Source organism: Guyanagaster necrorhizus, assembly GCF_019112545.1.
Source record: "Guyanagaster necrorhizus MCA 3950 unplaced genomic scaffold BT62scaffold_2, whole genome shotgun sequence".
NCBI classification, from domain to species: Eukaryota; Fungi; Basidiomycota; class Agaricomycetes; order Agaricales; family Physalacriaceae; genus Guyanagaster; species Guyanagaster necrorhizus.
The window spans coordinates 2,362,086-2,383,188 of NW_025064881.1; the positions used below are offsets into that span (position 1 = coordinate 2,362,086).

At 48.6% G+C, this 21,103-nt stretch overlaps 10 protein-coding genes across 10 annotated transcripts; 4 read left to right on the forward strand and 6 right to left on the reverse strand.

Moving 5' to 3' along the window:
* Positions 1-42: 42 nt before the first annotated feature.
* BT62DRAFT_1071504 (uncharacterized protein) lies at positions 43-2,043 on the forward strand (the record flags this gene model as incomplete). The annotated part of the gene is made up of 6 exons (XM_043178767.1): positions 43-147; positions 197-225; positions 281-1,152; positions 1,201-1,275; positions 1,333-1,681; positions 1,733-2,043. Coding segments are annotated over 6 exons (1,654 nt in total), but the record flags the coding sequence as incomplete, so codon positions are not given.
* On the reverse strand, positions 2,009-5,338 carry BT62DRAFT_299890 (uncharacterized protein). The gene is made up of 7 exons (XM_043180411.1): positions 4,835-5,338; positions 4,769-4,777; positions 4,298-4,720; positions 3,153-4,251; positions 2,604-3,099; positions 2,148-2,551; positions 2,009-2,103 (listed from the first exon to the last, which is right to left on the reverse strand). Exons 1-7 carry the CDS (start codon positions 5,217-5,219, stop codon positions 2,061-2,063), a joined length of 2,859 nt encoding a protein of 952 aa, XP_043045858.1. The 5' UTR covers positions 5,220-5,338; the 3' UTR covers positions 2,009-2,060.
* Positions 5,339-5,381: 43 nt separating this feature from the next.
* BT62DRAFT_1071506 (SURF1-domain-containing protein) lies at positions 5,382-7,892 on the reverse strand. The gene is made up of 10 exons (XM_043178768.1): positions 7,582-7,892; positions 7,144-7,532; positions 6,990-7,095; positions 6,845-6,933; positions 6,701-6,795; positions 6,470-6,478; positions 6,239-6,413; positions 6,034-6,176; positions 5,931-5,982; positions 5,382-5,865 (listed from the first exon to the last, which is right to left on the reverse strand). The coding sequence occupies exons 1-10, from the start codon at positions 7,878-7,880 to the stop codon at positions 5,480-5,482; spliced, it is 1,743 nt and encodes a 580-aa protein (XP_043045859.1). The 5' UTR covers positions 7,881-7,892; the 3' UTR covers positions 5,382-5,479.
* Positions 7,834-12,039, forward strand: BT62DRAFT_941470 (cytoskeleton assembly control protein). The gene is made up of 12 exons (XM_043187794.1): positions 7,834-7,957; positions 8,010-8,170; positions 8,221-8,363; positions 8,413-8,488; positions 8,534-8,672; positions 8,723-8,907; positions 8,958-9,094; positions 9,149-9,556; positions 9,607-10,092; positions 10,141-10,290; positions 10,342-10,426; positions 10,479-12,039. Coding segments are annotated over exons 1-12 (3,210 nt in total). The 5' UTR covers positions 7,834-7,955; the 3' UTR covers positions 11,717-12,039.
* On the reverse strand, positions 11,752-12,189 carry BT62DRAFT_299907 (uncharacterized protein). The gene has a single exon (XM_043180412.1). The coding sequence runs from the start codon at positions 12,013-12,015 to the stop codon at positions 11,788-11,790; it is 228 nt and encodes a 75-aa protein (XP_043045861.1). The 5' UTR covers positions 12,016-12,189; the 3' UTR covers positions 11,752-11,787.
* BT62DRAFT_1071508 (uncharacterized protein) lies at positions 12,045-14,646 on the reverse strand (the record flags this gene model as incomplete). Its single annotated transcript, XM_043178769.1, has 1 exon — positions 12,045-14,646. Exon 1 carries the CDS (start codon positions 14,457-14,459, stop codon positions 12,045-12,047), a length of 2,415 nt encoding a protein of 804 aa, XP_043045862.1. The 5' UTR covers positions 14,460-14,646.
* A 273-nt stretch (positions 14,647-14,919) lies between these two features.
* On the reverse strand, positions 14,920-16,091 carry BT62DRAFT_960404 (uncharacterized protein). The gene is made up of 4 exons (XM_043188551.1): positions 15,940-16,091; positions 15,653-15,890; positions 15,410-15,597; positions 14,920-15,355 (listed from the first exon to the last, which is right to left on the reverse strand). Exons 1-4 carry the CDS (start codon positions 16,035-16,037, stop codon positions 15,097-15,099), a joined length of 783 nt encoding a protein of 260 aa, XP_043045863.1. The 5' UTR covers positions 16,038-16,091; the 3' UTR covers positions 14,920-15,096.
* A 35-nt stretch (positions 16,092-16,126) lies between these two features.
* Positions 16,127-17,669, forward strand: BT62DRAFT_926559 (uncharacterized protein). Its single transcript, XM_043185063.1, has 3 exons — positions 16,127-16,303; positions 16,364-16,597; positions 16,647-17,669. The coding sequence occupies exons 1-3, from the start codon at positions 16,214-16,216 to the stop codon at positions 17,589-17,591; spliced, it is 1,269 nt and encodes a 422-aa protein (XP_043045864.1). The 5' UTR covers positions 16,127-16,213; the 3' UTR covers positions 17,592-17,669.
* Positions 17,670-17,676: 7 nt separating this feature from the next.
* BT62DRAFT_299952 (uncharacterized protein) lies at positions 17,677-18,650 on the reverse strand. Its single transcript, XM_043180413.1, has 4 exons — positions 18,362-18,650; positions 18,257-18,316; positions 18,091-18,204; positions 17,677-18,038 (listed from the first exon to the last, which is right to left on the reverse strand). Exons 1-4 carry the CDS (start codon positions 18,536-18,538, stop codon positions 17,988-17,990), a joined length of 402 nt encoding a protein of 133 aa, XP_043045865.1. The 5' UTR covers positions 18,539-18,650; the 3' UTR covers positions 17,677-17,987.
* Positions 18,651-18,763: 113 nt separating this feature from the next.
* Positions 18,764-20,365, forward strand: BT62DRAFT_1000103 (uncharacterized protein; the record flags this gene model as incomplete). Its single annotated transcript, XM_043176613.1, has 5 exons — positions 18,764-19,017; positions 19,317-19,549; positions 19,822-19,988; positions 20,047-20,132; positions 20,263-20,365. The coding sequence occupies 5 exons, from the start codon at positions 18,764-18,766 to the stop codon at positions 20,363-20,365; spliced, it is 843 nt and encodes a 280-aa protein (XP_043045866.1).
* Positions 20,366-21,103: the final 738 nt, after the last annotated feature.

Consider the following 21,103-nt stretch of genomic DNA (forward strand, 5'->3'; position numbering starts at 1 on the left):
TCTACTTTGGTGCTTTTGGCACACAAAGACAAGCAACGATTTCATGAATCGACTTGTCCCTGTCATTGATCTGCCTGTTGGCAGCAAACCGAGATGGGAAGTTGAAAAACACGACGGTGATGAAGATCTAAAGAGTGTATCCGAAAGGTTCTTCAAATATCTTTTTACCCCCAGTCAATACTTAACTATGGCCCAGTTTTGTTCTTTGCCAGTCTCTTCGGCAATGTTGGTCCCAACCTCTTCTCATTATCATTTTCGGGTGTCTGAGTCTTTATTCCAGCGCGAGATCGTTGGTTGTCTTTCTTCCCAAAGTTCTCCAGCCGATCACGCGGTGGGAAGACTGCCGACATTAGCCCACCTACACACACCATCCAGAGCAGAGGAACATGCGACCTCGAAGTTGGGCCCCACATCTTTCCTGGAACGACTTTCTTAGAAGTCCATTATCTTTCCTCCCAGCCTCAGCCTCAATCACAGGCTTCTCAGTCGTACCAGCCGTATCAATCAATTGGTTCTAGCAGTGCCCCTTGGACATCTTACGGGAATTCTTACACTACTAATGCCCCCAAAACACCACCTCCTCAGCCTAATGACTCCCAGTCATCAGCGCCGTTATTGTCCTCCCTGAGTTCAGTTACAATCATAACACCGGCCTTGATACACCAAGTCAATTCTGCTGCATCGTCTAATCCAACTCTTGCCAACCTGCTCCAACTAGCAGCCGCCGGAAAAGCTAGTCCAGATCAGCTGCAGACACTGGGCTTGCTCATTCAATCTCTGGCTCATTCGCCTGCTGTAATATCACAGAATGTCATGCCACTGCCGCCACATCCACCCCCGCCAGCAAAAGAATTCGATATCGTTTTCGAATTCCAGGAGACTTCATCTGAACGATGGATATTGCCCAGGGGTCGGGCTGTCTGTGAAAGAAAGATCGATAGCGGTGTGACAGATACGGCCTACGATATCATGATTACTACATATCTTTCGCCCATGTCGGATTCTACAGTAGCAGCGACGCCCACTGATGATAAAGGAGAAGTGGTGACATTTCGGCTGATAAAAGCTCCTTTATCACTATGGGATATGGTGTCACGCTGGGGAGGTGGTGAAGAAAAGATGAGAGAGAGTCGAGTCTTTTTGGATGAACTGGTGCGCCATTCTCACGAGAATAATTCTGTCGGCTCATCTCTCTCTCAGATGAAGAACAGGCCACATAGATCGTACCTCGGTCACCAGCTATCACCAGGGTCTCTCTTAACTCAGTTACAAAATGTAAGTGCCTGCGATGGTAATGGGGTAATTTTATTGAAATTTCCATCGCATCCATAGGCAAACACATCTTCGTACACTATGAAGCTATTGAAGCCCAGTCAATCATCAGGGACTCGGTCAAGACGCAAACCAGCGCAGCGAAAGTCTTCAACAGTCACTATACCTGCAAATACTCCAGCTGTTTCACCTATGCAAGGGATCCACCCCAACCCTTTGTTATCCGCTCCTTCTACTGGTCCTCCGGTCCCCACACCGTCTCCAGCGCCCGTTCATGTGCCTGCGCCTGCGCCTGGACCCAAGCCTCCAAAACGACCTCGGATGACAGCTCCGAGACCCGTTGCACAACTTCCCCAAATTAGGTGCATGTCTTGTGGTCAAACCGATGTTCCTCTCATTCTTGGTGGAAGTAAGCACATCTCCACTCTCCTCCTCTCACGATTCTCATTTCTTTCGTCAGGATTCTGTCGCCCTTGCGTTGATGGAGGAAAGGCTAATCTTGAGATTCCCTCAGCGCGGTACCCAACACCATCCCGCCCGTATTATCCTAGAATTCCCCCCCAGCCTTTTGTGCCACCTAGTTCGTCTACGTACAGGGCCTCACCGCTTGGAGCGAACCATGTTGCGTCTCCGAATACCACCAGTACACCGATACATTCCGAGCCTCAAGAACCGATAAGCTAGCTCATATTTATTTCTTAACTACTGTATAATACTTGTACATTCTCCGTATAAATAAATATTGCAAAGCAATGCGAAAACCCCAGTGTTGCATGTATGAATACTAATTAAAAAAATTTACAGACCACCCTAGCCACCATAATAACGATCCTACCTGCGTTAATACAAGAGCTAGCTCCAATAAGACGGCACACCATTGGATAATAATGCCAACCCCAAAGAAGGGTATGGCAATCCATCGAAGGCCGTCGTATGGTATCCATTGGAGACCCCAATGAACAGACGAAGTAAAGGCAGTGCGAGCCTGAAGGATAGTGACAGCGATGGATCCGTAAAAGAAGACGATCAATACTATCCAATGCCTAAAGGATCGAACAGGAACGTGGGTGAGTGGATATCTTTTAGACTCTCCGGTAAATTCATTCCGATAGAGGGGGACAATTAGGAAGTCTGAGAAATCATCTCCGATGGTCTTTCCGTACGTCCGCCAAAATGGAGTGACCGTATCAAGCAAGAATGTCAGGGCGTCCATGCCAATTTCCCAGAAATGCTGATACTGGTCTTTGTAGCTTTCTTCTAGCGCGACGATGCGAGATAGCTGAGCAGCACACATCAGGACTAGTTTAACAGTACGCAAAAACAGAGCATACCTCAGGATATACAACGGAAGTGTGAGCAACGGTGTCTTTATAATCAGCTTTGACCTTCTGATGAGTTTCTTGCACCGTCTTCAACAGCTCCGCCAACTCCTCTGCTTTGGAAGCTACAGCAGCCTTATTGACTGCCAAAGTATTCAGCGACTGCCTTAAAACGCATATGGGATCTTCTAAAACGTCCTCTTCAACAATAGATCCTGTGTCATTCCTGTTGTGGGCCAGAAAGTCCTCGAATATCTCGCGCTGGCGTAGGACGCGATTGTGAATGTCATCAACTGCTCGCCACCCTCGATAACGGCCGGTTTTCGTAGTGACCGCCGAAGGGTCATGACCGAAAGTGTCTAACAATTCCGGAGGCAGGCCCTTGTAAGGTGTACCCAGCAGCGTCATAAGATTACTTTGAGTCACGTCGTACTCTTTGACCCCAGTGGCGACGCGATTTAGTAGCTGTCTTATACGCAAGTTCTGAGCTACACTCTCTTCCAGGAGTCTATAGTCGCTATTCAACACCGTAGTCAACATAGAAGGCTGGGATATGCTCACTGAGATTTCATCTTGTACTCCTGGGCTGATCGGGCGTCATTTATGTCTTGTTGACGCTTCTTATTTCCGTCCGTATCTGAATCTTCGGGAGGCGATAATGCTAACGAGCCTCTTGCCTTAGGACCGACGCGAGTAATATTAGTAGTAGAAGAGCGACGAGAGTGCACCGGTGGCGTTCTTATCTTTTGCAGCATGCTGGAAGCTCCGTCTAGGGACATAGTATTCGTATTTTCTGGTTTTGGTGAAGACGACGAAGATAATCCTAGCTCCTTGAGGTTCAGCGTATCCCGGAGGGGCTGGTCAAATTTCGGAGAACGAATGACTGTTCTCTTCATGTTGTCGTCCGATTGTCCAGAAAGAGAGTTGTGAGCAGATGACCCGTCATCGCTATCATTGAGAGAGAGATTGTTGTACGTTCGCGGTCGCAAGTGGAAAGGGCTAGAACTTGGAGCTACAGCGCCGATGGAGCTCGCGTGACCATACTGGCTGCTGAGAGCCGAATCTCCACTTCGGGAAGCGACTTCCAGAGAATCTCGTACTGGTTCCACGAGAGGCTCAAAGGAAACTCGACCATCGGTGGACTTGATTCTCGTCAAAGAAGGTCCTAGTGAATAGTGTGAAGATGCGCGGGAAGAATGTGGTAGAGCTGTATCGCTTTGGTCAGGAGAAGAGGAATACGGAGAAAACATTGCGGAGTTTTCGGGAATGGTAGATATTGAAAAGTTGGGAGCCGGAATGGTAGGTGGGAGTGGAGGCACCTGAGTCGACATACGATTGGCAGCGGCAGCGGCAGCAAGGTACTCTTCCATTATGAGGGCAGTGAGATGCCATGGCATGTGAAGCTGCTGAACTGGCATCTTACGAGTGTCGAGGTGCCTAAGCCAGGTAAATGGCTCTGATTGTTCTATGATGGTGCGTGTCATGACATTAACATTTCCCCACCAGCGGGCAACTTCCAGGATGTGATAGTGACCTGGAGGCGAATCTGGAGCTATAGAGTTGTATATCAGGCGGTATTGTCTTTCTAGCTGATTCGCGGTAATGTCTCGCTTGCGTTTCGTCTGTGGGGAAGCGACGGTTTTTATTCGGGAAAGTTTAACTGAAAACATGTCAAATCAAAGACAGAAAGGACATAGATACCATACCAGTGTATTGACTTTCTTGAGCCTCTAATGCGTTCACAGAGATGGGCGGTTCCTTCTCCTTCCCTTTGCGTTTGCTCATGGAAAGGGTCCATCGTCTCTCCGTCCGGTCTTCACCCTGATTAGATCCACCCCAGTCTAGAGTTGAGCCATTATCGACGGAGGTTGGTATTGGGTGTGGCTCGACATTAACATGTGCATTGCCTGTCGAAGGACTGAAGTCGATCTCGGAGGGATGTGTGACGCCGGCAAAGGGGGACCCATAAGACGACGGAGAGACCGGAAACGGGCGCGTCGACGAGCTAGACCACGATGACCCAGAAGGAGCCTTTGCAGGATGCAAAGTCCTAGGGCTTTCTTTCATGCGGGCGTCCCGCCGCGCTTTGAGTTTCACCGCTCGATGAACATCCTGCAGGATTTGCGGGTCTATGCACAATGTCAGAATCTTTTCGTTCCTGTTGAAACATTGCTCACCCTCATGAGCTGAGGTATGCATTACAGTTAAATTGTCGTCCATAAAAATATATATAAAGCACGCACATAAATCATACTCATCCGAAAAGGAGTTTACTGCCAAGTGGCTGGAATCTAAACTAGGTGCTCTGTCTAAGGGGGAAAATCCATTCCTGTGTGCGGTCGAGGTCCTCTTCACTCGTGAGGTGCTTGAAGACGGGTTTCCGGTGTCCATAGAGTGTCCCCGCTGTCGTACATCATCCAGTGATTTCGGAGGAGTAAGAGGAGAATGATGTCGCATCGAACGGAATTTAGCATATGGAAGCTTGTTTGGAGAGTCGAACGAAGGCAAAAGATCCCCCTCCTCTCTCGAGAAACGAATTCGATTATGACGGGATGCTGAGTCCTTCGAAAGACCACTTGTGGATGAACGATGAGGGCCAGCACGAGACGCTTGCTCGGTATCTTCCATTCAATCCTGGCGCTAAGCAAGACTTGAAAATTCAGCGTGCAAGTGTGTGTTGAGCATTCCAAGCCAGGGTAGCTATGAGCTGGAAGGAAGCTGGGGTAGACCGCAACACACGTGGCTAGTGGCATTGCTTCTTGAAGATCAGTATGCAATTTGATTTTGGGACTGAGAACATCAACTACAAGTACTATAAGCAGGTCTCGACACTTTGTTCATTATTGGTACTACATAAAATGTGCAGGTTGAAAAGAGGCGTATACGATTCACTTGTGTTGAAAGATCAAGTCTCCGTCCAGCGTTGTTGTAACACCTATGGCTGCTGCGCGACTATTAATCATGGCAAATAAGGGCGTAACATTACGCATGATATTCACGCGGGTGCGAGGTGTTTCAGGGGTGTCATCCATTAAGATATACGTCTGGGCTGCACAGGCTGGCCAGTGCGACATCCTTGATAACTCGGTTTGCTGGGCAGCAGGAGCGCCTATGTATATATTCGGACCAGGAAGTGGGCTTCTTCCGCCGGAATTACATAGTGCAGGCGTCGAGCTATGCCGGGTTAACTCCGAGTTAAGAGGGTCAGGACGGTACTTGCGCTGAAGCTGGCATTCAACATTGGTAAGAGGGAATCGAAAATCTGTCATTCGAGCTAAGGATTGAATATTCGTCAGTTCAAGATTATCTCAGTAAGACCAAGGTTAGAGTCCCACTTACATCTTGGGGAGGTATCAAGTGTTTCAGCAAAGGAAACTGAACTGGAACTATCCTAGATGCATATGTTGGGGAAAGAGCGAAGAGAAAAGGCAGCATCACGTACAGAGGACCCTCTAGTGATGGCGTAGGCGCTAGCAAGATTTGCCGCCACACTTGAGGAGTACATGGAGATATCGCCTCTTGCGCTATTGCGACTGTGATCGTACAATGCTTGGTTCATGCTCGAACGTCCGTCACGAGAGGAATCTGTAGTTGGAATCATCGTAAGCAGTTGCACAAGTCTGCAGTTTACATGGAGTGGCACTCACAAATTTGTCGGGGGCTAATACTGAACAGTAAAGAGTTGGTATGGGTGGACTGAGCCGCCGAAGTAGGAGTATTGTAGCCAGAGCGCTGTGTTCTATTGTGAAGGGAGTAATTGTTGTGTATCTGGTCCTCGGAGCGAGTATGCGGGAGCGTGAAGGAAGATGAGTGAGCAGACATCTTTAGAGTCGTTATGTGAGGGAGAATAGGGAACGGTGGATTTCTCATTTATATACCTTTCGAGCCTGCCACCGTAAGCAATGCCACCTAGTGGCTCACCGCATGAACAAAAAATCAATGGGTCTGGCGAGTGAATCAGATTTTGTCCAGACACGTCATTGTAAAGAATGGTTTGAAATTTCTTTATGCAAAAACCAAGGGAGTGCAGCTAGCCAATGTCAAAGCGGAGAGCTGAATGTCCTCCATGCTTGGTCCATAGGTAACGCACGTAAGCAGGAGAAACGCACTTGCGAAAGGCGAATTTCCGTATTCGAACAAACTTTATAAAATGATGTTTCTGTACTCCCTATATTCTGGTGTGTGAGACCAAAGAGCAATTCGACTGGCAAGGGTGATCAACACTGTTGTCATCCAATTCATCCATCTCTAACCGTAACGAGGAAGCCTGCGAACGTTGGACTTCTTCCTGTTTGCAAGAAGACGCACGAACATGAACGCAGTCAGCGCTGATAACGAATACCTAAGACCAAGAAATTGATTAGGTCGTAGAACATTAATGATTGTTCCAATATTCACCAAGTTATCACATAAGACAGATGAGAGTTTCTGAGATCGACTGTCGGAGGTCGCCCAACAGGTATGCCATGGTCAACGCAGTATGAAGCCTGACCAGCATGTCCCTCTAATAAGAATTAGCAGAGCACACAGAATAAGGCCCAGTGCGACGCACCGAATATTTGTTCCAAATAGACAGGTTGCACATTTGCCTTCTCGCCGCCTGCATATTCGGTCATTGCATCCACATCATACCAGTACCATATTCCTTCCTCAGGATGATTATCAGGAGTAAACGCATTGCGAGGTTGGGAAGTGCGAAGCATTCCAAAAACTTCTACCTCTCCCTCTGGACGGTCCCATGAATGATCTTCGGCATGCTCCTGAGATAAGAAGCCGCGATTTACTAAGATGGTCGACCCATCTTCACGAATCAAGGGAGTGACGAGATGTACACCAACGACGCCCTCACGGACGCGAAGAGGGAACAGCATAGTGTGCGCGTGGTCCCATTTGCCTCTAACCACCACCCTGCGCCAGATGAACTCGGGAATGACTGACAAACTAGTGCGAAGTTGAAGCCTGCTGTCCAAATGAAGGGCAAAAGGCGCACTTGATTTTCTTCGGTAAATACAACGGCTGCAGCTGTAGTTTCTCTTGTAGTTCATCTATGAGATTTATTTTCCACTGCAGCCGCTGCATCTGCCATGTCCCCAGACCAAAACAAAACACTGGAATAAACCCGACGACGACAACCGTGGGTGTGATCCACCGTTCCTTTCGCGGTTTATATGGAACAGGGACTGATGCTGTCTTGCGTGAAAATAATCCAGAAAACAGCCATCGTGCTTGAGAATTCGACGCGAAAGATGATGGTCTGAAGCGGACGTGTTGGCAAAACAAGCGGAACATGGGAGTTTGCACGCAGCAGCGACAATTTCGGACGAGCACAGCTTTATCTTCTTCTGCAACCATCATCCACCAGTAATGTGGGTTCATGACATTCACTTCTATAGCTGAGACTCTAACAGTGTAGCGTAGGTATGGTCGAAATACCCGCCAGAGCGGGTTCGACATCGAGGAGGAGATACATTATCCTACTAGGCCTGTTGACAAAGACAAGGCCGAACAAGAACTCGTCGTAAATATCAAGAAGGCCACTAGCCCGGAGGAAACTGCTCCAAAGCAGAAACATGTTCGAAGTGCGTCTACGTTGTCTGCTCATACGACTATGGTTTTACAGGAGGACTAGAATGCATTGTGTTCACATGGGATTATCATTCCTCGATCTCATTTTGGAGCGGCCTGCGCGTACAACCCATTCTTTCTGATGAAGTTCAGACATTCAAGGCACTGATAACCGTTCACAAAGTTCTCCAAGAGGGCCATCCGAATGTAAGCTACCGTTGACCTTGATTTGCGAATACACTCTTTATGTCTACAGACTATCAAAGAAGCACATGGGCAGACGTCATGGCTGGAAACTTGTTCTAGGACAGTTGGTAATGATGGAATGCGAGGTATGTTACAACTGAGGTTGCTGTAGCGTCGCTCATAGGGAACAGGGTATGGGCCGTTAATCAGAACCTACGTTCAATTTATTTTGGCGAAATTGCGTTTCCACCGACTTCGACCAGAATTCAACGGTCTTTTTGAGTACGAAGAGTACGTTACGCTGAAGGGCATCGACGATCCAAATGAAGGGTACGCATTCAGAGCTTGCTATCCATCTGTCTATTCAACGATCGTCTTAGCTATGAAACTATTTCCGACTTAATGGGTTTACAAGAACAAATTGATTCCTTCCAGAAAATGATTTTCTCTCATTTCCGCCACTCAACGAACAATGAATGCCGTATATCTGCCCTGGTACCACTTGTCAAGGAGAGCTGGGGTATCTATCGTTTCATCACAAGTATGATGCGAGCAATGTATAGACGTGAGATTCCCGATTCCAATTGCTGACTAGGATTTCAACTGTGCATATAGGAACGAACGATGTCGATGCCTTGGAACCTCTTAAGGAACGATACACCCAACAACATTACAATCTGAGGAAGTTTTATTACGAATGTTCCAATCTCAAGTATCTCACGGGCCTCATCAATGTGCCAAAGTTGGGCCACGTATGTGCTGCCTTTCTCGGTTTCCTGTACCATATACCATTTACAATATCTTAGGAGCCACCCAATCTGCTAGACACTGGGGATGCTCCCGACCTCCCTGCTCGTCCCAAGACAGCTGTCAGGTCTCCTTCTCCTCCCCCTGTCATCCCGTCACCTAGCGACATGAGTGAGCAGGCCAAGATGCTCAAGCAATATGAAGAGCAGCAAGCCGCCCTTCAAGCAGCTCGAGAGGCGGAGGAGCGCCGACGCCAAGAACTAGAACAGCAACAAGCTCTGGAATTTGAACAAAGGCAGCGAGAGCAAGCTGAAGCGCAACGCCTAGCTCAGGAACAGCTCATGCTACAGCAGCAACAGATGTATAATAGTCAAGCTGCGCAGCAAGCGGGTGAACTAGAGCGTCAGTTACTTGCTATGAGAGGGCAGTATGAACGAGACCAGATCTTTTTGGAACAGTACGATCGGGTATGTTATTACGTCATCGAGCACGTCCTGCATTAAACATTAGATTTTAGCGGGTGAAAGCATTGGAGGCGGAATTGAATGGCGTAACCTCCCATATAAACTCACAGATGGCTTCGAAGGACGATTTGATCAAACAGCTGCAAGATCAGGTTACTCTATGGCGCAACAAGTACGAGGCACTTGCGAAGCTTTACAGCCAACTTCGCACTGAGCATTTGGATATGCTCTCCAAATTCAAGCAATTACAACTGAAAGCGAATTCTGCTCAAGAAGCCGTCGATCGGATGGAGCGAATGGAGAGAGACTTGAAGGCGAAAAATTTGGAGTTGGCTGATATGTTGCGTGAGCGCGACCGCGCTAGGTTCGAGCTGGATCGCGCGAAGTCATCAACCAAAGAGGATATGGATCGTTTACGTCGCGAACTCAATTTTGCGAATGAGCGCGCAGAAGATGCGTCACGTTCAAAGAATTCAGAAGTTACCTCGGTTCTTGCCAAGTATAATAGGCAGCTGTCTGAGCTGGAGGACTCATTACGCGTAGGTCTATTCTTCCATGTATGCCTGAGATGTATTCATGCTTCGCAGAGCAAACAAATTCAAATTGACGACCTCCTTACCAAACTTCAAAATTCTAGTGATGACATTGAGCATTTACGAGAAGAGAAAGATCAAGAGATCATGATCCTACAGGAGAGTGTTGACAGCACTCTGCAACAACTCAACGAAGCGCAACAGGTATGTCTACTGTCTCCGAGTATTTTTAAAACGTGGCTAACGTCTTAGCAGGATCAGGGCGAGGTCAGTCGAGGTTTGGATGCCCAAATTGATACCTTGATTTTGGATAATCGGAAGAAGCTCAACGAGATCATTGGTTAGCTTCTCTTCTCATACGGCTCTGATCACTATTCTCACACGTATATCAGACTCTATCCTGAAAGCTTGCGTCTCGAAGGTCGATGAATCTATCTACGAGCTGGAGTCCTTAACACAAGCAGGCAATCTCAATTCAACGCCAGAGTACACGCTGTCAATGATTGAGAAGTCGATCAACAACGCCACGGAGTTCGCGACGGTGTACAATCTGTATCTCGGAGAAGAAGCTGGAGGTGAACATGTGGAGGTTATCAAGACCGCAAACGAATTTGCTCAATCTCTTGCTGATGTTTTGATCAATAGCAAAGGCATCACACGACTGGCCAGCGACGACGATGCATCTGACAAGATTATTAACGTCGCCAAGGCTGCGGGAGACATGGGCCTTCGTTTCTTCATGAACTTGCAGTCTTACAAACTTGATCTTCTGCAACCTAGCCAACGAAAAGACGTTGTCATGCGCAACAACGGCGAGGCACGTGGAGCGCTTGCGAAGTTGTCAGAAGTTGTCGACAAACTCATCCCTAAGGGCGCCAAATCTGGCGCACTAGCTCGTGCCAACGGAGATATTGGGGACATCGTCGAGCAAGAAATGATGGGTGCTGCCAAAGCCATCGAGCTTGCAACGCAGCGTTTGCAGGAGCTCATGGCCCGACCCCGTGATTCATCTCGTTTCAGTGTCGTTGACTTACAAGTACACGACTCCATCTTATCGGCTGCGATGGCCATCACGAATGCCATTTCACGTCTCATCCAAGCTGCAACCGACTCGCAGCAAGAGATTGTGGCACAAGGCAAAGGGTCGAGCACTTCACAACAGTTTTACAAACGAAACAACAGGTGGACAGAAGGCCTTATTTCTGCTGCCAAAGCTGTTGCATTCGCCACGAATCTCCTTATCGAAAGCGCTGATGGAGTACTTTCGGGAACACATTCATTGGAACAACTTATTGTCGCTTCTAACGAGGTGGCTGGTGCAACTGCCCAGCTCGTTGCAGCCTCTCGCGTTAAAGCAAATCTCATGTCCAAAACCCAAGAGCGCCTTGAACTGGCCGCCAAGGTAGTCAGTGAGGCTTGCAAGGCCCTTGTTCGTCAAGTCAAAGCTGTATCGGCTAAGCAAATCGAATCAGAGGATATCAACTACAAGGATATGGCAGTCTTAGAGTTCAAGAGACGGGAGATGGAGCAGCAAGTTGAGATTCTTAAATTGGAGAAGGAGCTCGGTGCGGCGAGACATCGCTTGGGCGCGATGAGAAGGGCCGGATATCATACGAATGAGACAGATTGAATGTTTTTCTTCAAGGTACCACATCTTTTATATGATACTTCTACCACGGAACAACCATTTGAATGCTTTGCTTAAGGTGGGAGAGAAGGGAAATATACGGTTCCGGCCACTGGCCGTAGTGAATGTTGGAGGTACACGGAGGAATGTAAAGGAGGGTGGTATACGAACGTATAACCTGATAGGGTTGTTGCGACTATATTAAAACAATGGGACGGAAAGCCGACGAAAACGATAAAAAACACATGCTTAAGGTATAGTATATAGCAAATAAGAACATAAAGATAGGATATGTACCGCATCCGTTGTTGAGAAAGAGAATAAGGTGTCGCTATGGGTCATCACTACGCGAGCCGTCAAATGACTCTCGCGCGAGATCAAGGAAGCTATCATGTATTTGTTCCTTAACATTCACCTTTGATGGAGGGTCCTGCTGCTTGACACGGTGGTGATCGAACCCATCATCTATATCCAAGAAGGATGGTTTCCTCATCATCAAATTCGGCCGGAGATTGCCCTCGACCGATACTTTCCTGCGCACCTTCGTACGTGGAGGGGGAGATAAAGGTTTGATTCCATTGTCATTATGAGCGGGAGAAGTTTTAGGGCGAGAGCGGCGAGGTGGGGGAGGGAGGCTGTGAGGCGGATCAGATGGTAAAGGATATGAGAAAAAGGAATTCGAAGTTATGGATGAAGGAAGTGTGGGCTGCATCGATGAGCGCGAATGTAGAGATGGAAGGGATATGCCTAGATTTGGACCAGTGTCAAGAGAGAACGGCGCCGCAAGGCCTTCCGGGATGGAACCGTAGTCGTCATCTGCAGCAGTAGAAGAAGATACCACGGAATAGCCGTGCTCTCGCGACTGTTTACGGAAATTGAGCGCATCCTGGATATTGGCCTCTACTTCGAGGAGCTCAGCTGGTGACAATATCGACTGAGGGACGTATTCAGGCCTCGGACTACTGGGAATGTCCGGGGTGCTCTCGTCCCAAAAAGAGGACGATGGAGACAAAGTCGCCTGTGACAACAAACTACTGCCACCGGCACAGGCAGACTCGACAGGAAGACTGAAAACCGATCGTTTATCTTCTTCGGACGAGGGTCCCTGCGACGTTGAATGCCTCCCAAAGTGTGACCCCGAAAATAGCCGTTTTCTCCCACCACTGGCGGACCCTCCGCTCGAACTTCCACGCTTATCCAATATGGAAGTAGCATCCCCTGCAGTGTTTAAAGGAACTGCAGAAGTAGCAACTGAGTTGCTACTGTGACGCAGCGGAAGAGGGAGGGGAGGTATCATGGGAAGGCGAGTATGATGGAATGATCTCTGTTTCCGTGGTGCCTTCTCAACAACAGGGTCAACCCCAATAGTGGGCGGAGCTGGTGACCCACTGGAGCTCCCCCTCTTCGTCAGGGACTGATGAGATATTGACTTTTTGAGGGTACGACTTGCTTTAGGAGAAGACAATGGGGACTTCTCGAGTTCGGGAGATGTATCCCTTTGCGCTCTATCCTCCCGCGGAATGTAATGTTGGTTGGCCATGTACGGTTCCCTCATCGAAGAAGTGAAAGAAGAAGATGCGGAACCTCCCGATATGTCAGGCGATAGTATTATATCTGCGTCGTCATCGACTATAGGCACGGAGAAGGAAGGAGGAAGAGGAAGTCGTTGTGTAGGAGGTGCACTTGGCGGCAAGCCCATTCGTTGAATGGACGCCTGACGTACGATAACGCGGGGGAAAGAAGTTGAATCTCTATCCGGAGACTTCACAGAGTCCCGAAAAAGAAAGTTTGGTGGATGAATGCCGCCGCTTTCCGTCAGGCCTCGAGCGCGAAGCGATGGGCGTGTTACATGTGAAGTGTCAGGTTGGCTCAATCGATTTTTATCTGTTAGAGTGACTGATGACGAGTTCTTGATGATTGGAATTTTGGAAGATGGGTGCGTTTCCCATGCTGCATCCCTGACATTCCGGGTGACTTCCGCAGAAACCACAGAAGAATGCATCGACCCATTACGGCGCAAATCACCTCCCGATTTCCTACGCAAAAGGATGAGCACGAAATGAAGTGAGAGAAGGACGCGTGAAATGTACTTGGACGTAAGTTTTCGCCGAGCGGGTATATCTGGCGACGACGCCGTACGGGAAGTCGGACTAAACGACGGTGAATCACCGTAATAGTTCGACTGAGATGAGGACGAAGCGTAAGATCCACGGTTAATCACTGCGTCACTCCGTTTGGAGTATTCTGTGATGGAGGAATTTGAGTAAACCGAGAGACGGTTCGGGTCTACAGGAGAGTGGGGTATGAATATACCATGGGAGGCAAAAGGATCGGTGTCCGACAGGGTCAGTAATGACTGATGGTGCATTTCGCGATTGCTGTCGACTGGAGTACGGGGCTCTGATGATTCTGCCTGTGAGAGGGTGGATGAAACAGATTTGGACGGGGGTCGAGTGTACTGAACGTTCTGAGACTTTGATCGTCCCACATCCGACGGTGAGACAGCAGAGAGAACGGGTCGGGTGGGAGGCAAAGGAGGGTCCTGTATTGCCAGGGAAGGATGCTTCTTGGACTTGAAAACAGAAGTCAGAGAATTGAACTTGCTACTAGAAGATTTGGTGGAAGACGTCGAGCTTCCTGGAGTATAATCCTGGGGCATATCCTTGGGTTGGGCAGGGTACTTGGCGTGTTTTGAGGACCACCAACTTCGTGAAGCCTGGTCATGGCGCGATATAGCGGACGACATGGAAGATGAATGACGGATAAAAGATAGGAACAGCACGAAAGCAAAGGCAGAGAAATACTGGGAAAGATTGGGGGTGTACAGGGCTGACCTGGCCTTCTGAGCACAGGAGCAAGAGTCGACAAGGTCAGAACATGGACGTCGTCGTCGTTGGCAAAAAGAGTATAGCGTCTGGACTGGTCGAATTGTTTTCTAACACGTTCTGATCCTGCCGTAAAGCCAATCGGTCTCCTGGAAACGTCCGCACTCTGAAAAAGGTAATTTTACGTCTCCCCGAATCAGCCGGATTCTGTCGGCGGTCCCAGAAAAATATATATTGAGAAAATTCCTGTCCATCGATTTTCGTCAATTTGACCCGTCTAAATAGTCCTCTTCTCATAACGTCCATCATACCCCCCCCCCAAAATATAGAACAATACTCCACCAGCCTCGGCTGTGCAAGGTATCATCATCTTTTCCCGGTAAAACATAATAATCCGAGCCCTGGATCCATCTGAGCGGCATGATCGCTGAGGTTGAATACGCGCAAACTGGGAAAAATCCGCAAGGAACTCCAAAGGCACGCTTACTAGCCCTTGCTTGGCTCTATATCGCGTCAATTATGAGTCATTATCAAATGACTTTATCGTACAGCAAACCTCTAACCCAGCTCCGCCCATACATCTTCAGTATCTCTATCTCGCACAGCTTCCGCAGCTCGAGGCATCGCGGACATGGTAGAATTTCCACCTTGCGGTCGTTGCCCCGAACCTGCATCGAACAATACGGGATTTCGCACTAGCGGTCGGCCAAGTTCAGCATCTTCTTCCTCATCACTGTCAATATCAATATCAAGGTTGTATCGCCGTGCAGCATTGATGTCAATGGGCTTCGGCCGCGAGAATATAGACTGCCCAGATCTTTGGTAGGAATGACATCAGCATCAAAAATGATGGAATTTTCAATAAACATACTGTCTCATGACCGCTGCAAGACGACTGAATTGAAGAACATTGCGAGCAACAAGCAGAAGCGTGTCCAGTATTTCTTCCTCTTTGCTAGTAGACCCACACGATGAGGCAAAGGCGAGTACTAGCAAAGTAAGAGCGCAGAAGACGGTGAGAATGAGATCTACAACATTGAATGGCGATTTCCAAAATTGCTATCATCATGATGTTTGTGAGTTCGAACCCAGGGGAAAGATGCATCATGCTTACACGTCCAAACGCAACAAACCGTACACTGACTTCAAGTATCATCGCCACATTGATGATAATTTCGAGAATATAGAAGGGGAGACCGGGACACCCGTCTACGAGGCTGAGCACCACCGTCGTCACCGACAAGGCAGCCATTCCAAGATATAGAATGATATATGTCCGTGAGTGGACGAATCGGTTGGCCAGTCCTTTTGTTATTTCCTGGCGCGTTAGAGCGTAGATGGACCGAGTTGGCCTGTTAATAGCTGTTGGGTCATTACACGCAGCAGAGACAGCATGCTCACTCAGGACGAAAAGGCGTATTAACATCATCAGCATCACGATTAAATGGATCATTTTCTTCGTATTCGATGTCGTCCTGTACGTCCGTTGGTAAAGACATGGTGAATGTCAGGTTGAGAGAGGAACCATGAACGATGAATTCAGAAGGCCGGAATTGCGGAGCTGGCAAGCACGTGCAAATAGGCGGTACCCTTCTGAGTTGATTCTTCTTTGACGTATTCAGGCTTGCGCTCTACCCAACCTACTTTATATTCATTCATCCAACACATCATCAAAATGGGTGGTGGCGACTTGAACATGAAGAAGTCATGGCACCCGCTCCTGTTGAAGAATCAGGAGCGGGTCTGGCTTGAGGAGAAGAAGGCTGTGAGTCTATTTCATGATTTTTACTTGTTTACAAGTCTGACGTGATACTTTCCGTATTAGCTTGAAGAGAAGAAAAAGCTAGACCAACTTCGCAAAGAAAAGGAAGAAGAGCGGCAACTTCAAGAGCTGCAGCGACTTCAAGAAGAGAAAACAGGGAAGAAACGGACAGAAAAGCTTGAATGGATGTACACGACTCCGGCGACGGGCAGCAGTCAGAATCCAAATGATCTCGAGGATTATCTCCTTGGGAAGAAGAGGGTGGACAAGATCTTAACGGCAGACGACAATGCCAAGGTACGCACTTTCGTATGACTGCTGAATCCGTAATCTAACCATTAAGTAGCTTGGTGCCTCTCACAAGAACTTTATCGCCGTCCAGAATGCCAACAACGCTCGTGACATTGCCGCAAAAATCCGCGAAGACCCTCTACTTGCCATCAAACAGCAAGAGCAAGCGGCTTATGAAACTCTAATGGCTAACCCTCTTCGCCTCAGGGAGATGCAGGAGCGCAATGGCATCAAGCCGAAGAAAGATAAGAAGCAGAAGAAACTGGAGAAAGAGGAAAAGAAACGATTGAAGCTGGAGCGTAAACAGAGGCGGGACAGATACTCTCGCTCACCGAGCCCTTTGGACGACCGCAATAGGCCGAGGTCTCGCTCCCCAGATCGTTATGGTCGATCCCATCACTCTAATCGTCGGAGTTCCTTTGACCGACGACCCTCACCATTACCCTCTCGTTCTCGCTACGGTGATCGAAGCAGCAGCGAAGAGGGACGTCATTCACGACGCCATACAGGCCGCAGCCCTTCACCGCCTTATCACCACCGTCACGACAGCCCCCCTCGCGACTTGCGTCGGCGTCACCATGACGAACCGTCCCGAGACATCGGACGTCGGCCCACGTCTTATGATAGACTCGAAGAACCCGGGAAACGGGCGTGCAGTTCGAGCAGGGAGAGATATGACCGTCACATTCCTGCGAAACGACCACGCACAAGTCCGCCTCCTGCCCGTTTATCTGACAACCGTGCCACTGAAGACCGCGCGACTCGGCTGGCTGCCATGACCGCCGATGCCACTGTTATGAGTAGCGAGCGGAAGGAGCGTCTGGCGCAAATGTTGGAGAAAGAGAAGGCTGACCATGCTGCAGAGGAGCAGGCCAGGGCCAAGTCGAAGGGCATGGGAGGCTTCTTGAGCCAGGAATCGAAGAAAGTGTTTGGTGGATCCGGTGGTCTGGAGGATAGGATCAGAAGGGGTCGTGGCGGTATGGTTGTTGATGCCGATTAATTAATGTCTTACGTTCTGTGGTTATTCCATGGTGTTTTAAGCTATCGCTAACATGTACAATTTCCTCGGACTGTCGATCCTCATGAGAATTGGGGTGCAAAAAACATGAGGTAATATCTGAGTGGGCATGCGTGGTTAACCTGGCAAGCCAGCTTCATATACATGCTCGTATCTGTCTATAAGTACTGGCAAAATTTAGAATGGGCATTGGAGAGATAGATGTACAGTGATAGCAAAGCTAGTAACTACGGCGAGATGTAATGATACATTGACAACGACATAAGATCCAAGAAAAATGTGTGTTAAGGTATGGCTTCAGCCTCAGACCCCGAAATTTCTTTTTGAGCGAGGAGCAAGAAATTTTTTAGAACGAACATTCTAGACAGGAGGCAGAGCTCAGTCCAAACGAGAGATACGAAGCCGACGGGTAACAGCAAGGGCTAGCTCCTGGTCAGATTAATGAGCATATATGACAGGAAAAGACGGATAAGAGCCTGACAATGACTAGGATCGACAGGCGCCTAACGCGACCACGAGGAGGCGGAACAGGCGCAGGCTCCGGGTTTGCTTGAAGAGCCTCATTGAGAGCCATTTCTTCCTCCGTGGGCTGAGGCTGTACTGATCATCAAAACCAAGTCCACATCCGCAAACAGATGATCACTTACGAGGGCTACAGTGAAAAAGACACGGCCATCCCAATCAATATTACCATCACGAGTAGTGGTCTGTGCAAATTTAGCCAAGAATAACCTCAGGAGAACCGTGCGCACCATTAAAGGATGGTTTCTAGTGGCATAAGCATGCCCATAAGGCTCGTAACGAAAGACGAGAGACGGCAGAGGAACGTGTTGATAGTATATGGTGGCATTGATGGGGATAGTCTCAGCTTGAACGAAAACCGAATGCATAGAAGGGAGGTCGCGGTCGCGGGTGCGCAATGGAGGCATGAGGATGAAAAGAGACGAAAGAGCGTGGTGTGTGTGTGAGAGAAGAGAAAAGTATCCCGGTCGGCTTCCCTGGCTTTTAAAGTGCACCTGGGCTTCGATATCGGGAACCGAATCCGTATTGAGCCAGTGCTTTACCCACTATGTTTGGCGTAAACATTGGAATGACATAAGGGGAATATCGAGCGCTCAAATTTGATCCTGTCGGGGCGTGTTCTTCTCAGTGTTATGCCTACTCCCCAAAATGCCCAACGAGAATGGTGCAGTCCAGATGGATCCTCAACCATACAGCAGAACATGTCCCCAACATTCCTAGACTATGGCGACGCGTATTTCCAGGTACGACGGCTCGAACCCAAGACTGTGGACCAGTATACCGAGTTACTGGAAATAGGAATGACGGCTTTGACGACCGACGATGGGTCTTCTCCCGTCACTCCGATTCCTCTCTGTCGACTCTCATGTCTAGCTCTTGGTTATTCGTAAATTCTATGTCACCAATAATTGAATGACGCCGACGGAGGCAAATTTCGGGGAATCGACCAGTTATGTGACGTTGCTTTGATTACGTAAATGTATCACGTCTGTGACAGTATATGACCGCGTGTCTGTCCTGCAAACGCGTAACGCGACGACTCACATCATGCTCTCACCGGAATTTCTAACATTCCTGTGTACCATCCCCCGCGTCCGTCACCATGATTAAGGTAAACACCGTGTGCTTCCAGAATATTTCAAGGGCCAGCAAAAGTTAAAACACCTGTTTGGACGTCAAGTACAGGCTGACACCGGAGAGTATCACCAAGGACAGAACAAGAGAGCCCGAAGAACTTGAAGACATGCCTGCGACCATTATATCCAAAGTCTGCGCCGCCGACCCAATTCAACGATATTGCCCTGTTGCGACTATCTCCGGAAACTCGATCCTCTGGATCTCACCCGACGATGAACTTGATGACATTAAGGACTGGAAGACCCAAGAGCATACCAGGAAGACAGCTATTATATCTTCAGGTTCAAGGGGACTCCATTTTTAATTTTAGCGTCCTGGAATCGCGAACGGCGACTATGGGCAATGTTTCTGATTGCATGCCTCTGCCCATGCACCGGAATGTCTGTGAGAGAACAAAACGCTGTCCAGAAGCTTTGAAACGATAATCGATGTGATAGAGCAAGACCTGCTGCTGAAGAAAAAAGACGACGAGACTGAATTTCTAGAAAACTAGCCGTTTCGTCATTTCTTTGCAAATCAACGAAGATATCATTCTGAGGCCTTAGTGGAACAGTAGTAGACGTACGTCTGCGTCAGGAGAGCGACCTCAGTGGCACAGACAAGGATGATGGTAGTCTGGTCCAGATGTCGCACAAACAAACTGCCGCCTTCCGATTACCCTTGTTCTGTTGCCGGACACCCCAAAATGCTCAAAGGATCCTCCGGTCGCCCTCCTCCTTGGTCTCCACTCTCCTATGCACTGGCATTTTCTCGAAAAATTTTATTTCGATTTTTGTAGGCATTACCGACTATCTTGGACCACGACAGCTACCGCTGGACTGTTGACCCCCCGTTACTCCTATTTTCTGGTTATATATCTTCCAGGTAAGCTTCCGGATCCGATAATTCTTTTTTACCACGGTTGGATTTAATTCCTTCGCCGTTGCCGTGCTCCGTCACTCCTAAACCGGATTTTGCGGTGCCACCTGCGAAGCACACCGTCGACGACGGTCAGACTCGCCATAAGCTACCCTCGGTCCTCCCAGCGGCTCTCGCAACAGTTGTGGTTCCACCCCTGGCTGAAGCAAGAACCTCAAGGACGCCAAGGACGCTCTTAAATTTGTTATCTCGATATCAATGTTACACATTAAATCGTTAACCTTTGATCGGATTCGATTCGTAGCCCCAGATGATCTGGTTCACGCTATAGTGCAACATCACATCCCTTGTTCTCGCGCTAAATTTTAGCTTTGCGATTTGAACGATATATGGAACCCGTGGCAACCTATGGGGAGGCGTTTGATGAGACTGTGCATAGACGAGGACAGGGAGCAGGGATGATATTGCCGCCTTCAGCGAGTTTCGACGATCTCAGAAACCTCGACGCTCTCTTTCCAAGTTGCTCAAGCAAAGACTTATAGTAGGACACTGGTAGCGTTTTCTTGACAACATCCTGCCATGTCCGTCGTAAGTCTGGCTCCCTTAACACAGTGTCGTCACTTACCATCTGGCTCTCTTCAGTCTCTGGTATCTCGAATTCGATGGTCGCAGTCGACAAAACCTCCCAACCCCAGAGTAAATCAAATGAATTTCTGTCGGACCCGCCCACGAGCTGCGCTACTACAAGGTACACTGTTCCGGCCTGGATATCGCCGTTAGTGGTTTCGGAAAAGAATGGTAGCGATGGATGACATTGAAACGATACAGAAAGTCGCAATCCGATCTGGCTCGGTTTCATGGCTGTTATCGATTCTACTGGTGGGTCATACAGTCGGTCCCGTTCATTGTTTCTTGACTAAAAATAGCGAATTATGTTTGAAACCGCTTCAAAGTTGGAATGTTGCCATCGCACAGAC